Source organism: Rhamphochromis longiceps, linkage group LG12 (genome assembly GCF_057381845.1).
Source record: "Rhamphochromis longiceps isolate RC_006_pf linkage group LG12, R_longiceps_female_GT1.1, whole genome shotgun sequence".
NCBI lineage: Eukaryota > Metazoa > Chordata > Actinopteri > Cichliformes > Cichlidae > Rhamphochromis > Rhamphochromis longiceps.
The window spans coordinates 36,002,850-36,020,950 of record NC_140568.1 but is presented as its reverse complement, the minus strand read 5'-3'; the positions used below and the strand labels follow the sequence as shown (position 1 = coordinate 36,020,950).

Genomic DNA, 18,101 nt, shown 5'->3' with positions numbered 1-18,101 from the left:
CTTTAGAGCTTGTGATTAACAATTCTTCATGTATGAGCATGCAGCATCCCTCTGTGTCACATCTACTCTGCACTTGTGACATTTGGGTTCAAGAAGCAGATGCCCATCTTTTATATACAGTGTGAGCTCCCTACTTTGTCACAGACTCGGTGTTGAAGTGTTGCTCTAGTCTTGTGGACAGACTTGAGTGTGTATGTGTGTGAACATAGGAGCCTATGAAGTTTGATTTTGCCATGTCTTTGCAGCAGTGAAAGCAGCTGCAGCCAGCTCAGCTATGAATACATCACAGTTTGTTAAGCAGTGCCAAATCTGAGCATCACATTGTTGGCTAAATGTGATTTTTTTTTCTCCAATAATTAATTTGAGAATTTTATCATTTTTGAAACATGATAATCAAAAAATACTTCAGGACCCTTAACATAAAAAATAAGTATTAAAACAGTACTGTATAATATACTGTATAACAAGACTATTTGTAAGGTTTTCATAGAATCACTTTATTACCTAGGGAAAGAGCAGCAGTGGGACCTTTAAGTATGTGAATCAATACCTTAAAATGCATGCATGGCATGAGAAAGAAAAGTTTGCTCAGTTCAGTGAAGCATTGTGACCCTTCATGGCCAGGTCGTCAGTGAAGCATACAGGAAGGATCCAAGAGGGAGCGAGGATTCACAGGCAAGCTGAGAGTCAACAGCCGAGCTGCATCCCCAGAGATTTCTGGCTGTCTCGCTCTGTCTGTTGACACTCTTCTACTCCATTGACTTTTTCATTAACCCCTTATCAAAATGTTTTTCTCTCCCACACTCCACCGGCATTAGGCCCCTTCCCTTTCACCCCCCACGAGATCCTGGTTCAGCTGTTCCCCCTTGTGGTCAGATTTGATAGGAGGGTGCCTTTACACACACTTTTTTTTCTTATCTTCTGATTTCTTTGTTGTATTTTTGTCTCCTATCTCACCTTGGAGAGATGAAAACAAATACTAAAAATTCATAACTGCCATGCCATGGCCAAGACAGTGTTTGCACAGAACACACAGGACCCTTTTCATGCATTTACACTTAGAAAATGGATATACAAAAAACATACATTTAAACAATCAGTGTGCATGAAGTGTGAAATTAAACTCTACACAAGAAATATAGCCAGTGAACATATTTTATTTGGTGCCGAAAGCCTAAATCGGCCAAAATAACTTATGGCTTCTCTCACATTTAATTACCTTCAACTTGTGGAGCAGCCAAATGAAATGTTTTCTTTGGCCTGTATTCAGAATTTGCCCACCTCTTCTGCAAGTATGAGACCATCCTTCACTCTAACTTAGTGCATGCTTTATTTCCAACTTAAATTAAAAATTTTTGTATGACTTAAGCAATTCCCCCCCCCCCAAATAAAGCAAAGGAACAGTTACAGTCATTACCGGAAGAAGGGCAAATGCTAAACCTGTTAAGTACTTCATAAACACTAAATCTAAGTGAACAAATAAATGCAACGGTTAATGAAAGTATTTTTAGATTATTGTACATAATGTTTGTTGCCATTTTTTCTACAATTTCAATCCTTTGGGATTGATACAAAGCACATACTTTTTAGACCTGTCTTCATTTGTCTGTTCCAGCTGTGTAAGTAAAACACACAGATATGGCACCCACTAGTGGCCGGAATAATAATGATCCCCAAACTCAAGTTGGGTGCAATACAGATTGTGCAGTAAACACAATCAACATGCAGTGAAAGTGCAGAAGCGACATTTATTTGTTTAATCCTCTCTGCATGTATTATCACACTGGTTATAGGTAACTGGAAGCGTTTCCCAGTGTTTAAATAAAACTTCCTCACTCATCCGTTAGTCTAACAGCACAGACAGGCACAGTAAATGGTCCCAAAGCTCAGTAAGCGTGTAATAAATAGCATCAGGTGTGTACCTGCCCGCACACTGCTGATTCCCGTCTTAAAGTATGATGCACGAGTGGAGGATGGTGATAAGGATCCGGTTTTTACACATGGATATATTCCCTTTACAATCTCCGCACTTCCACCCCACCAGCATCATCATCAGCCATCTCATTTCAGCTTTGAAATTTAGATTCTTGTTGACTTGTAACTTGGTGCTGGATTATTTTTTTTTTTTTTTTTACTTTTCTGAACTCAAACTTGTCTAATTTGTACATTTTCTGGGTGACTGTTGGGCAAACAACAATCTGCTTCTACAATACAAAAAAAAAAAAACAAACCCACAGGGTACAACTGTCGAGGATAGATGATTTAATTATCAAAATTGTAACTAAAGTACAATTCCCTGAAGAAATAACGAGTGATACACACTGACAGTTGAGGTACAAGTCATTTCATGGTTGATCTGATATCCTCGTGTTGGTGTTGTTCCCAGATCATCATACTAAATGTTGTTCCAGGATCAACATTGCAAGTGACCAATCAGAATGTTGTGACGTCATACTTTTGCGACTTCGGGAAAAAGCGACGTAAAACAAAAAACTGTTCTAAAGCTGCGTGAAACCGCCTCTGTCCGCCGATCAACGGACCCTGACCCTAACCCTAACCGTAACCCTTTAATAAACAGTAAGCAGAATTGATATTGTCCTTGCAACATTGGAATTTCATAAATGCACGAATGGCTTGGCGAGCAAAAAAAATAACGTCACAACAATGTGATTGGTCACTTGCAATGTTGAACCTGGAACAACATTTTCATGATGATCTGGGAACAACACCAACACGAGGATATCAGATCATCCTCATTTCATACTCTTCTTTTCATTACATTTGGAAAATGTTCTCTGGTTTATTCATAGCAGTGGTCTGAAAACCTTTCAAAGACATCCCCACATTACATTCCCACCAGCTGGATTTTGTCTAAGAACAATGAATAGGGAAAATTATACTAACGATGTGATTTGACAACTAAAAACAGTGATATAAAATAGCAAAAGGAAGATACCAGAAAAATCATTTAAGAAGAGCAAAGACAAAACATTGAAGGCAGTTTTATTCCCTATCAAAAACATATTTCAACCTTTTACCCCCATGTTACTCAAGGAACTGTTTTTTGATTTCTTAGAATTCCTCTTCGGCGTTCCGACACCTGGAGGTCTTGAGCTGTTTGAGGCGCTTGATGCACTCCTCCACACTGTGCTCGCCGTGGACTTTGTTGTCTCGGGTGCGTACGTTCACTGTGTTGCTCGTCTTCTCCTTCTCTCCCACCACTTTCCAAACAGGGAAACATGCAAAGACAAAAAGGGAGAGAAGGAAAATCAATATCTAGATGGTCAGTGAGAAAGCGATAAGGACAGGAATAACAGACAAGACTGAAACAAATGTGTGTTGCCACTGACCCAGGATGAAGTTATACTGCGCCAACTGTGCATTTCTGATCTTTTTGTTCAGGGTGCAGCTGGGGTCGAGATCCACGTCAGTCATGAGGCCGCTGCTGTGGAATTCCTGCTTGATCTGCCACATTAATGAGAGAAACAACCAACACTTAAAACAGTCCAGGAACGTTTTGGAAATTAATTCATTTGCTTACAAGAAAAAGTCTGTAGATGTTACACATTTTAGTCTGAACAGAATAAAGATCATATTACAGAAACCATTACAATCACAGTGGACTGTGGGGCTGTTCTCTTTTCCCATTACAATATTGGGAATATAGACCACCTTTACAAATATGTTCAGCACCAACGATATCCAACCAGAATGTCCCCAACACATGTTAAAAGCTAAGCAAACATTAATACAAACCGAGTTTTATTTTCATAGCTCTGACAGTCAGTTTTATTAGGTGTGATAACATTGTGCTCGCCATGATTAGGCCAATGTCAAATAATTAAATTGTAATCAAAACAAAAAACGTTCAGAAGAAAAATCCATTAGTATTTATGAACTAACATCCTAATTAAGTAGCAGAGCATTGCTTTAATTTTAATTTTAAATAAAACATTGTGTGACAGCTTCACGAAAACCTGCATGACTTGGTTCAGAAATATTAAAAAATTATACACTTAAAAGCTGAGGCAACAAAGCAGGCTGAATTTCGGCAAAGCATGCAGTAGTTTAATAGAGACGAAACTAATGATCCTTAAATACTGCAGTACTGAATGACTCCAGTCTGTGATAACATAACAAAATATGTATAAAGTTAAATTAAAGTGCTCAACAGCCTGAGGGTGCTGTTTGTAATGTCCTTTAAATGTAAATACGGAAGCAGCCAAGGTCAGTTCTTACTTTCTCAGCATACTCTTCACAGGTTGGTCCCACGGGTACAACCATCACTTGACGAGGAGAGAGCCACAGAGGCCTGAAACAGAGGAGGACATATTTGCATTTAGCTGATTATTAAAAAACAGGCCAGAAACCTGCCCGTCTGCCAGAAACCCATGTAAAAAAAATGTCACCCGCCCACCCCCCACTGAGCTGTCATGCTTCCATTTCTAGCCCATTAATCAAGAAATCATGGGAACAGTCTGAAAGAACAGCAATAAACCAAAAATGTCAAAAATCAAGAATGGTGCTACTTCACAAATCAACCTTTTTAAACTGATTGTTTACAAACCATTTGCCCCCGTAGTTTTCAGTGAGAATAGCGATCATCCTCTCTACTGATCCCAGGATTGCTCTGTGGATGATCACAGGTCTCTTCTTGTCGTCACCATCGTGGCTACAAAGGTTGTTGGAAAGGGAAAAAAAAAAAAATAACAGAGTGAAAATTTCCCCTCAGCAAACACAACCATTTATACAGGACAAAACTCAGACTTATGTCTGTTTTAAGTGAGGGACTTACAAAAAGCAATCAATAGAAAATGATGGAGGGCCAATTAACAAACAGGTGAGGACAGCATATGCTATTTAATGACTAGAGTGTCTTTTATCTAATTCTCAATTTTATATTGTGATGTCACCTTATTCACCTCCCCCCAGACAGAAATAAAACATCTAAATTAATTTTCATGCAGCCACTGTCCTTTTGTGAAAGATGGCACTCAGTGCACGACATGATGTGTAAAACTCAAACTCCAACTGCCAGCTTCTACTAATACTTTCAATTATGCTTTACAGGTTAATTATTTACCAAGGTGAATTTTCAAGGCAACAGATCATTTAATTAGCTACTGACAAACATCACCTAATGTAATTTAAACAGTTTATGAAGTGATGCAACAACAGTGAAGAAATGACCAATTAAAGACAGTTTGAAAAGACAACAATATGACCTGAATCGTGAGATGTATAATAATAGGTGAGACTTGCATAACTGGTAAAATTTCCCTAAAATGCCATTAATGGAAAAGAGTATGCATTACTGTATACGTGAGTATGATCATATTGTACACATGAACTATGGTAATAAGTGAAAATCACATTTATAGGTCACAGACTGACATTTTCCAGTCGCATGAAGCTCTGAATTTTCTGTCACTTCTGATCTCATCACCTGTGACAGCTGTAATTCTTGTCTGTTCCTTCCTGCTATACAGACAATGACAGAAGCCGTTTGAGGTGTTCTCAGACTGAGGCAAAGTGAAAGTACTACTATTTTGTTATTGCTAGAAATATCATTTATTATTGTTACAAAAAGACTGGGGGGTGGGGGGGGAGCTCTGCTTCTAGACTTTATACATTTTAAGCACTATAAAGAGAAACAGATAATTGCTATGGTGGTGCTCCTTTTTGTTGGTCTTGCACTTATAAGCTTTATTACTGGGTATTGTCATAAAGCTGTAATGAAGACAGATAATTTTGTAATGTTTTTTTGGCAGACAAGTTAACTGTCTCCAAGTCAGGGGGTTTATTTACATATTAAGAATATTACTCATCGCTATTTGGTTACTGGATTTCCTGCTTTCTCACTGACACTTTAGCTTATCCCATGGGCCATAAATTTAATTACCCAACATATAAAACTTGTCGTTACCTGACAAACGTGAGGTTGAAGCGGATCGGGAGCTGGAAATCGAGCTGAATAGTAGCGCACTGATGGTATCGACCAATGGCATCCTTGATCTGAATGTCAATCTGCAGACAAAAGACTTGTGATCAAAAGCGACCCTTCTGCAGTTCCACAGTTTAGCTACATCATTAGTGCAGCGCACAGCTCACCTTGGGTCCGTAGAAAGCTCCGTCACCTGGGTTTAGAACCCATTTCTCTCCGAATTCATTCAAGCTATTCTCCAGTTGCTGTAAATACAAACAATAACTGCTTCATTACCATGTCAGTTTCTGACAAACGTGCAGGTAAACAGAGGTGTTAAGCAAGGCTCCTCCTTTAGACCTGACCTTTTCTTCATCTGGAACTAATCACTGAACTGAGAAATGCTAACGTCTCAATAATATTTTATGGTTGCTTGTGGGAAGTAACGAGCTGAGGGAAATATGCAGCAGTTTCTTCCAAGCACGATGCCAAGTTCCCCAGTCACTTTTGTGTGTATAATTTTCCACCTTTGTGTGGGACATATTAATCATTAAAAGTCAGTGCTGCATTTAAAGAGTGCTTTCTTCAGGTGACAGGTTAAGTAAGACAGCTGTTCAACTTGCAAGCTGATATTTTTTATGGCTTTTATTTCTATTCTAAGAACTGTGACTAACTGTTAATTAGAAAAAGATAGCAGCAGCCCATAATTAACATGTGCAGTCAGTAAGATACAGTACATTTAATTTTTATACTGTAGCATTTGAATTATATTTGTAGTGTGCTACTTATCAGCAAACTACATAGTCTTTAAAACTTTAATAGTAACTGTAACCAATCAATTTATTGATAATGAAATAGCCTAAAAATAACTTCCATCAGTAATGCTTTTCTCCCAGCAGACAAAAGATATGCTTGAAAATTAAATTAAAAACGGAAGGACTGAGAACTGAATGATGACACCAGTGACTGTAAAAAGGGAGCAGAAAGGAAAAGGAACTCTTTCAGGTTTCTACAATACCCATAAATTGAAAAACAGAAGGGCAGACAGAGCCAGTAATAAAGAGTAAGTATGCTTTTCTCTTCTTCTACCCTGCTATTATGTTCTATCTATTCAAGAATGAGTGTAGCTACAGTTCATGGTAATTTATCAGTGCCTGAGAACAAAAATGTAAACCATATTTTCTAGTGGCTCATGGGTTTAAAACATTTGAACATTTTCCGTTATAAAAAAAACAGAGGATGTATCTTGAACCTCCACCAAGAAGACTGCACTAGATTATAATGACAAACCCGCCACCACAAAAAACAAAATAATCATGATTTAAAAAAAAAAAAAAAAAAAAAAAAAAAAAAAAAAAAAATCAATGAAGTGGTGACAACAAGGTACAAAATGTATCAGCTTATTCTGCCAGATGAAAGTTTCCAACAGAGTAAAAAAAAAAACAAACAAAAAACCACTTAGAGGAAAACATAATTGAACATCTTTGTGACATGAATCGAGTGTGGCAATGTGCAGATGAAATAGTTATCCGACTGCTGAAATAAAATACCTCTGCAATCAGATAAAGAGAAGAGTAAAGGCCGTGTGAAAGTTAATTCAACACATGCTTTACATCAGTCAAACTTTTTCAACCATTCAAAGGCAGCCAGCACAGGCTTGCCAGACAAATAAACACTTTATGTCCTTCATGGACTAGTGCTGTGGGAACAACAATGCAGTATATATGTGGCATTTAGTAACCATCATTTAACAGTGGCTCTACAGATTCATCTCCTACAATTCAAGTTGTCCCAGCAGAGATGCTTGATGTCATTCATGAAAAGCTGCAACGCTGTTACCCACAACACCGAGCAATAAAGCCTAATTATGACTCAGTCCAACTCACTTCTATTATTTGTTTATGCTTGTTTAAAAGACAAGCTGAGCAAATTAGAGCCGAACTACAGATGTAAAATACAGAACTTGTGAACTTGATTTGGCAGCAAAAGCAGACAGTTAAAGCAACAATACGTGGACGGTTTCAAAGCGTAAAAAACCCTTCTTCAGACATGATTGCAAGTCCACAAAAAAAACTCATTAAAATATAAATGTACTTAGGGTCTGCAAGTCTCACTTCTCCATTCGCTGTCAGTGGAGTGGCGCTAGAATTTACATCTTAACAATGTCTCACATCAGAATCTTAATGTTCCAGTGAGACACTGACTGAGCGTTTTCTTATTTTCTACATGTAGTGAAGCTAGAGGCCTTTTGAATACCTTCTCTGCTTGGTCCCAGACCTCTGGGTCTCCCAGGAACTTCTCTGGTCTCGTGGAAAGGTTGAGTTTAAAAGTGAAGCCAAAGACATCATAAACAGTCCGCAGGAAGTCCAGGCATCCCTTGATCTCGGACTCAATCTGAGGTCAGTGATAAAAGAAAGAAAACAAAAAAGCAATAGTGTTTGCATCATCCATCTGGACATGGCTACAAATGTAATTTCTGCTGCTGATTTCATGTTTGTTTGTGTTAGGATAGCTAGAGAAGGAAACCTAATTATTTTGTTTGATAAGATGCTCAACTTTTGGTTTATTTAAAAACAACAACAACAACAACAAAAAAAACAAAAACTAACAACCACAAAGATTTCATCATAATTGAAAAAAATAAATAAATAAATAACGAGTGAGTGCTTTGAAGGTGAAGGAAAATACACGATAAGAATAACTGAAAGGAAAATGATTGCTTTCTTTTCTATGTAAACCATGTGCTGAAGTCACTGATTATCAATTTAATGCAACATAAGAGCATATCTCCTGCAGTCTGTTTTGCATGATTCTAAATACTGGGGGGGAAAAAAAACAACCCAAAACAACAACAAAAACAAAACCACACCACCACAAACAGCAACAAAAAACAAACAAACAAAAACGACTACAAGCAGTGCTTTCCAGCTGCTGCAATGAAAGAGAAAAATTAAAAATGAAATAATTTGTGCACAAGTGCAATCAAAATAATTAAACATCCAATCCAGTGCCTTCACGGAGAAAATTAATCAGTGTGATCACGGCTGCTGTAATAAGACTTATGAACCGAAAAATTAAGAAACTTTTTTGGTCTTTCCAAATATTGTTTGTTTGCACCAGTTACAACTGTGCCGTTCTTTGGAAATGTATTAAAAATTAAAACGTTTTTTAGAAAGTATTTCAGTAATAAATGTGACTTAAAATATTACACTGGTATGAATGGTATCCTTTTCTAAAGAGTAATGAATTTAGTATTTCAGTCAAATAACACTGAACATGGTCATGCTTTAAAGGAGGAAACAAAAGTTGATATAGCAGAGTCAGGGGTATTGTCTTTTTTGTTAAAAGAAACCCAACTGCTGACAGTTCAGGAGGGGTGTATGCGACACTCAGATTTATTTTACTTTTCTTCAGTCTCAACTGAAGGCTTCGCACTCAACCAGTAACAATTGCCTTTAAAGTGAACCGATCATCCATGCGTAAATATCCATTATATTGAAGTAGGATGCAAAGCTGCTCTACTAATCGGAAATTAGCATCCTACGTATCCTTTAAATAATTTTTTGGCCCCACATACCTAGTGGGAAACGCCAAGACTGTAAACAGATTTTTAAGTGTAAAACAATTCTTACTGGTCTCATCGGGCTCATATAAAGCCAAAATGTGTGTTGTACACATTTCAATGCACATCTCACCTGGTCCATGGAGCAGAAGATGTGAGCATCGTCCTGCTGGAAGCGGCGGACACGGGTGAGGCCAGTCAGAGCTCCTGACAGCTCGTTCCTGTGCAGGACACCAAAGTCGGCCATGCGAAAAGGCAGCTCTCTCCAGGAGCGAGGCCGGTGATCAAACATCAAACTGGTGCCAAACAAACATATGTATAAAATACACAAAGATGCAACTGCCAACTTATACCTAGAGTAATCACAATACCTAAAAAATGCTCTGCTGTGAAAACCTGAGTGTAATATTTGATTTAACTGATATTCAACACTTTGAAGATCAATTTTGATTACAGTGTGATTTTCAGAGAGGTCATCTTTGTGGACAACCAAAAGTCTGAACGAGTGGAAAGAGATAAAAGATGTGAATACAAATAACTGCAGTCTGCTTCTTTGCACTGCAATGCAGCAGCAAGTGTCCTCGGCCAACAACTGAAAACACAGCAAACATTGAGCTGAACTGGCTGACAAGCATTTTCTTTTGTGACAGCAGTCCGAGTTTATTTAATGGTAATGGACATGTATGTATGTATATATATGTATATATTGTACTATTCTTAGTTAGCGTATTGTCTGTCTTGTCTTAATGTTGGTTTAAAATGGAGCACTGTAACAAAAAATAATTTCCCCCAGGGATCAATAAAGTATTCTGATTCTGATTCTGATGTAATACACAGCTCTTCCTTCAACAAGCAGTTACTTCTGATTACAAGTATTAAAAAAATAAATATTTCACACTACAGGCAACACTTGCTACACTGTGCATTAAAAGGAGTGTTTTTCTTTCCCTCATTCTTTTGTAGTTGCCCTTTAAAACTGAAACTATACCTGACAACAACTCTGATTGTGAGGAAACAGAAGTCTCACCAGTGTCCAGGGCAGTTCATGGGCTTGAGAGCGAAGATCTCCTTTTCCACCTCGAAGGAGAACATGTTCTCGCTGTAGTGCTGCCAATGCCCAGATGTCTGCCAGAGTTTGCTGTTGTAGACATTGGGAGTCACAACCTCCTGGAAGCCCCTCTTCCTGTACTCACTCTGGCAATGAATGTGACAATGTTTTCTCACAAAGTCTTCCAAAAAGCTCAGCTTCACAATTCTGTGTATCCATCACCTCTACAAACAACTGGCTGAAGTGGTTTCTGTCAACACCTGGAGACTCTCTAATAAGGGACGTATGCATAAATAAAATGGTAAACAACTCTGCAAGCAAACATGTTTATACTGCTGCATATTTGCATTCTCCTGTTTGTTCATATATTACGAAGAGTTTGGGGAAAAAACTGAAATATAAGGGTATTCACTTTTGTATTGCTTTAATTCACCATGAGCTGATTGGTTTGTTCGAATCAGAAAGACAGATGATATTATAAAATAATCTGTCATTTCTTTTAAATCCTGATATCTGCTGATATGTTTTCGGTGTTTTGTTGTTTGTGAAAGCAGAATGCAGAACCATTTTTTGTTTTTTGAACAAAACAAATCTCATTACTCCAAATCTGCTCAGTCAGAAATCTATTTAAGTGAAATTGCCTTGAATGTGTTTTCTATTATGACTGCACTGACTGGAAACCCAGGAAAATAAATGCTTTGAAAAAGATTGACTTTTATGTGTCTGTATAATAGAACAGGTGTAAATAAAGCTTTCCTTTAATGCTGTCAGTGTTTCAATATATTTTGTTGTTGGATAATAATAATAAGCTTTTCTGAGATTCACAAGTGAATTTGTGTGTCAGAAGGTAAACATCACATTGAGCAATGCTTTTCTATTACCTGGCCAAAACAATATTTTATTAAATAAGCATAAATTGGATGTGTCAAGCTTCCATTTACAGCATTACTGTTGTGGAAAGAAAACATGAATTATTTTCCTATTCATCTGGCCTTTGCTTAAGACACTGATTTAATGCTGTATTATCAAAACATTACCAATCCCTTTTTAGTTCTCTGTATTAAAGTATATGACACATGGCTTAAATTGGAGCGTTTTTTTCTTGTGTGCATTATAAAGCCATTTTCATCATCGCAGAACTTCTTCTTCTTCCTCCTGCAAATGTAAACTTTCTCCCTAATAACCTCTCTTTTTTCTACATCTCCAAGCTCAGTGTTAGATCACAGTAATTATCAGTGGGTCTGACAACTCAGCCTTACTCTGATGAACTCAATCAGGGTGTTGTAGATGAAGGCTCCCTTAGGCAGGAAAAAGCAGCTCCCTGGACTCAGGTCATGGAAGAAGAACAGGTCCTGCTCCTGAATGTAAAAAGAAAATAGGGTTTGTTAGAGACAGAAAATTAAAAAGAGCCATCAAACAAGTGGTTTCAATTTGAAGACACCTCGTGACATATTTAAGCTTTAAATAGGGTTTGTCTAGGTATGTGCCCTTTTCCACGCCTTCATCACACTGAAAATATGGCTGCAACACCCTACACTCTGAGCTGACGACTATGGGTTTTCTTTCAATAACCAGCAAACTAAAATCTGCTTCATGGATATTTTTCCATCATGCTATATTAATGTCAGTATGTGACAATCAGTTTATGAGCTTACCAAACAATTCACTAAATAAAACTTATTTACACATGCTATTAACCGATTTAAAGATCATACATGTTTTCACACTGTTCAAAAACTAGTTTGAGTACTTTACTCTGTACATTTCAAATTTTCTTCTTGCAATACCAAGAGACTGCGAACAGTGAAACCTGTAAGAGACCATTTTCCTAACTCACAGCTCATTTACATTTCAATTCTTACCCGGCCTAGTTTGCGGTGATCTCTGTTCTTGGCCTCCTCCTGAAACTTTTCCCAGTCTTTAAGCATTTTGGGGTCAGGAAAGGAGATTCCATAGATCCTCTGGAGGGTTTCCATGTCCGCCTTTCCCTCCCAGTATGTGGATGAATTCTAGCACACAAAAGGGAGTACGTAAGCTTTTTCATCATTCTTTTGGGTCCATCAAATCCCTTGGGGATAAAACAAAGGGTAACTCTGCTCTAAAAATAGGGACAAATGTGCTTACAGCCAGACATTCAGGACACAGACTCCAGTATTTTAAATCTCTCTTATATCCACATATATTGTTAACTGCAAGTTTGTTCAATAAATTTCCACAGCTGATAGCAAAAAGTCTAACCTTGTGTATCTTGAGTGCCTTGATTTTTCCAGTGTGTCTCACATGAGGTCCCCGGCATAAATCAATTAAGGGACCACATCTGAAATGGAAAATATTGTAGCTTTAGTTCACTTAGTCACCTGTTTTGTTCTATATTTAAAATAAATACTGACTAGGAGAACCAGCTGTGTTTTGAATGTAGCGCCGAAATGTCGACCCAGTCTGTGACAGAAAGAACTAAACACAGCATCTTTAACCAATTAAGTAGTGCAGTTGCAAATCAATATCTCTTTCAAATTTAAATAAATAATATATATATACACACACATATCATAGTCACATTACGGTATTTTTTAAAAATTGTTTTGGATGATAGTTAAAGTCTGAGGCACCTGAAATAAAGTGCATCTGTTTTTTTATTTGATTTGCTTGAGATTAACAAACAAACAAACAAAAAAAGAATATATCACCAGGATACTATTACATTCACTGACCCACCTGTAGACTGTGGTAGTGGGAGTGGTGACTTTCTCATTCAGAATGCGGCACTTAAACGTGTTGTACTAGAAAAAAACAAAAGATTATGTTTAAAAAAAAAAAAAATCATCAAATCAATTGAATTTTTGTTCCATATTCGTGTGCTGTTGTTTAAAGATACCTTGAACATTTCCAAGAGAGTTTCCTTCTTTATCTCGAGCCTCTCAAACGGCTGCTTCTCCTTGATGATTTTCTTGCACAAACTCTCCAGACAGGGGAAGTCATTGCTCGATACACCCCTGTCCAAAACATCAAGAAATCACACCAAGAACTGCACACTGAACACTTTCTCACTTAAAACCCCACATTAATATGCAAACTGCCTCCACTGCTAAATTTAGTCTGCCATGCTTTCCAAAGGGCAGCATGGATGTGACCAGATATTTAACCATGAGAACAGACTTTTGTCCAACAGAATAATTCTTAAGTCTTCGTAATACAGATAACCTCATCCAAGGATGGGCAACTACTTTAAAGTCCTCGGCTTTAGGGCTTACGCAATGTCAAAATATCCTTGTAAAAAAGAAAACAGTCTCCAAGAATTCCATTAGCATAAAATGGCTTCATTAAGGAGGTTGTAGAATTAATTAGACAGCACTGCTCAAGCTTTCCTGCAGCCTAAAGCAGAGAGACGTGGATCCAAAAAGGTCAAGTTAAGAAGTTGTTTATGAGGAAAACTTGTTGAAATTTCTGAAGGTGTCTCAATCCCCCTTTCAAAGCTTCCCTTAAGTTGTTTCTCGTTGTTTAATTTGAATAGACTTGTTATTCCAACAGAAATATGTAGAAAGATGTTTTTCAGTCCCCACACATAGCCCCAGCTAGACAGCATTAGTGTAGTTACAATCTGTCTGTTTTGTGTTTGCTTCTGGTCTGAAGACAGTAAACCAGATTGACAGCTGCTAAGCCCTGAGGTACAGACCAAAAATATCACTGGATGCAGACTAACACCACTAATTAGACAGAAACTCTGAACTTAGAGCATACGAAACTCACTCATTGTTTTCTAGGAACATGTCATAGTAGAAGCCATTCTCGATAGGGGGACCGTAGCAGAGGCAGCCCCCATACACCCTTTCCATTGCTTCACCCATGATATGAGCACTGGAGTGCCAGTAAACCTAATGAAAATACAGAAGTTTTGGCAAATTTAGAAAACAGGAGTATTCAAACCCTTTGTGTTACTAAGACTTTTAAGGGGAAATATCAAGGTTGTGACACTGAACAGATTCCTTGTTAATGACAAAGAGCAGAGAAAAAGCTGACAATACAAAAGAATGAAGCCAGTATTATAAAACCAGTTTAAAAACAAGGAACTAGTGACACTGCTTATCAAATTCACACCAGGAACACCAGTCATTGAATTCTGAGGAACTGCACAAAGGAGACCCAAAAGAAAATGCACATTATAAATTAATACACTGAGAACTGAGGCTTTAACTGCATGCTTTGAAAACAAAACACCTGTGTAAAAAGAAAAAAAGAAGATTTTGCAAGTATATAAATATGGCTTTTACAAAGCAAAAGGTAACTGAAGCTTTGATGTTTAGCGAGCATGACGCTGTGTATCCAGAAGATGTTGAGCATCAATTTCCAAAACTATGCTTCTAAACAATGTAGTACAAGCAGGGAGAGAAAAGAAAAATCTGACTTACAGCTTGAGCTTCCTCGTCATCAAACTTGAGCAACTGAAGGCTGCAGTCTTCTTCTAAAGGTCTGTCCAGGTCCCATACACTATCGTTTACTTTGGCAATCACCGTGTTGTCAGCAAGGCCTTGACTGAACACAAGACACAAATAGTCTACATCACAATAATGTACAGACACAGAAATAAAATGGCAAATGCTTATTTATGTAGCACAACACAATTTGCCTTTTATTTTCTCACACTCAGACATGTGGAGAGGGAGTTTGGGAATAGCTCTGCCATATCCTTGTGATTAGCAGAATTTCTGTTCTACCTTATTGAGAAATGGCCAACAAGAGAACAAAGACATCACATATTTTATCATTATATGAGTAAATGCCTGGACAAATATGATGAAATGCAAACTTTTATATTAAATGACATAGCACAAAAAGTACTGGGCCACCTACACAAAACTACAGAAGCTGCCATGAAAACCCAAGCTAGGAAGCTCCTGGTGATGATGTTAATTCCAGAGGAAGCTTTGGGCTCTGCAGTTACTGAATCAACAGTGTGTTGTTAACCTTTATGCACCTCAGCACTCTGTGACCCCAGTCTGTAACTTTACGTGCTCTGCCACTTAATGACACAGTTGATAGTCGAATATCTCAGAGGGAAGAAATTTCCTATTGCAACAGTATCACACTCAAATTTAATGAGCTAACTCTAACATTTGTTTCCTCCCACAAATCTTTGTAAAGGCAGAGTGAAAACACATGAATGCAACAATTAAGAAGCATGCCTCAATATTTTTTGTAGAGTGTAGTTAATGATCTAGTTAATATGTACACGTTTGTAGTATTATGAAAAGTAGGACTAAAACACTTAAGTTTCATTATATGTGGATTTCATTGGGTGGTTTCACTATGACTAGTAATGAGAAGTGTACTGCCAGTAAATCCTGATATTTACCCACCCTACACAGAACCTAAATATTTTGTTTTACATTGAGAATTGATCATTCCAAATGTAATTATATCGGCCTTACAATGTGTGTTTTTACTGACAGGGATATACACTGCGTGCTAATAATGCCATTAACAGTCCAGTGCAATTTAAAGAAAACAAATACTTAAATTACTTTTTAAGTCTTGGGGCTGAGACATTTGTCATCTATAAAAAGATTATGAAATGGGAAAAAACAAAAAAAAAAAAACAAAAAAAAAAACCCCAAACACATGGATAGCCTCCCCCCCCAATGATTGTTATGTAGCTGCCAAAATTTATGTTCATGTGTACCCCTTTTTACAATCACTTTACATTGGATGGTACTAAGGGATAACATTCCAAGCAAAACCAAACCAAGTTTTGCTTTTTTACCCCATTATTTTCTTGTCTTCAGCAGACAGTCAAAAGTTGACAAGTGTGATTTCCAGCTGCTTCCAATTTTGCCTTTAGAGTTGTGAAGCAATTAGAAACTAAAAATGATTACAGGAAATACAAAAAGGGGGTCATCTTTGAAAAAGTACATTCTGTAGCACTGACCTGATGCCACAGGCCACCTTGTACGGTGTGGTCTTCCAGGACTCCGCCTCAACAACCTTTCCATCAGGCAGAGTAACCTTGATAGGTTTGCTATCCTTTGCAGCTCTTTCTGCCATCAGAGCATCATGCTCTGCTTTCAGCTTTGTGTACAAAGTAAGACGTTCCTCAATGTATTGAGGCTGTGGTGACAGCTGAAAAAAGTAAAATAAAAGAGAGTAGATAAGCAAGCCTTTCATTGTCATTTCTTCTGTCTACTCATTGCAGTTTTAATTGTATTTATTTTTTATGTAACAATCATTGGGTCAAATTTTTTTTAGGGAATCTGTGTTTTGAATAATGTCATTACAAAAAAAACAGCAACAACAAAAACAAAAACACTATCTTGAAGCCAATGGGTGGTTGCTTTGAGATGACACAGATCTACACAAGTACATGATTCATGTTCTTGAAAAACAAGATCTAATAATAGCAGAACAACATGACAATATATTTCCTGACAATATAATAACTCACCTCAGCCCTGCCTCCAGAGTCTTCAGCAGCATTTTTACCCTTCTTCTTTCCTCCATCTTTACCACTTCCAGTTCCTTCCTGTACACATATCACACCATGTAATTATTTAACTTTTATAAAAAAGAAACTAGGTGAAAAACATGTTTGAAGGGTCTCATGGACAAAGTTTCCATGGAAATGTAAAATGTACACTCCTACCAACTGATCATTTAATAATAGTAACGAATGCAGATAATATTGGGCAAATTAAAAATGTATACATATCGGTTATTTTAAATACATCTTTCTTGTTGCTACTTTAGCATATTCAGTAAGATCAAAACATAACAAAACCTTGCACAAAATGCTGTGTTACAACTACTTAAAGCACTTGGGTGTGCCGATTTAGAAGGAGAACCCAAGCTAGTCATTCAATACCTTAAGCTGGTCTGACGTGTGTGAGCCTACCAACATAGAAAGAAATATTAAACTGTCGCAATTCTGAATATAGTCCGGCTTGAGCCTTAGTGTACGTGTACTGATTTGCTACATTAGCCAAACCAACTTAGCCAAATAGACATAACTGTTGTTGCCGTGGTAAAGTTCATAACAAAAACATGAAATAATGAACACTTTCGCTAGTTCCCTTAAGATGAACAATTTTCAGTAAAGCCAACACAAAAATCCCCATGAAAGCCAGCTAGCCGAAAAGTTCTTACTGAGTGGCTAAATGACAGCATGGTCCTAACGATAGGCTAGGCTAACTGCAAACCGCTTTACATGACTTAAAACACAGACTGAAGTCTCACCTTTTTGCCTTCGTCCACTTGTAATTCGCTCATTTTATCCACGACAGTCTTCTCAGCCATAAGGAGTTTAAAGCTATCCTACTTTAAACCGAGAGATAAAGTCTGAGGTATATCTACTGCAAGCGGTGCAAGGTGCCGGGGAAGGATTGATGACGTTGCCCGGATATTCTGATGCAAGCTTGCAGGCGGTGCTCTTGGGCGGTGCTTCCTGTCAGAGGAGGGTGATGTAACACGTCGTATTTCTTTCAAAGTTTGTGTCCATTAATTAAAAAGTCTAATGCCAAACCTCATTTTATGTATTTCAATAAGGAAATTCAATCACATATCACGATATCAAGCTAGAT

The 18,101-nt window shown here is 37.6% G+C and overlaps 1 protein-coding gene across 1 annotated transcript; it reads right to left on the bottom strand.

The window, feature by feature from the left end:
* Positions 1-2,245: 2,245 nt before the first annotated feature.
* Positions 2,246-17,923, bottom strand: tars1 (threonyl-tRNA synthetase 1). Its single transcript, XM_085426113.1, has 19 exons — positions 17,758-17,923; positions 16,970-17,047; positions 16,457-16,647; positions 14,940-15,063; positions 14,281-14,405; positions 13,409-13,526; positions 13,249-13,313; positions 12,772-12,850; positions 12,396-12,542; positions 11,793-11,891; positions 10,513-10,679; positions 9,619-9,781; positions 8,180-8,317; positions 6,112-6,189; positions 5,927-6,027; positions 4,568-4,672; positions 4,240-4,312; positions 3,351-3,465; positions 2,246-3,221 (listed from the first exon to the last, which is right to left on the bottom strand). Exons 1-19 carry the CDS (start codon positions 17,815-17,817, stop codon positions 3,073-3,075), a joined length of 2,175 nt encoding a protein of 724 aa, XP_085282239.1. The 5' UTR covers positions 17,818-17,923; the 3' UTR covers positions 2,246-3,072.
* Between the last annotated feature and the right edge of the window lie 178 nt (positions 17,924-18,101).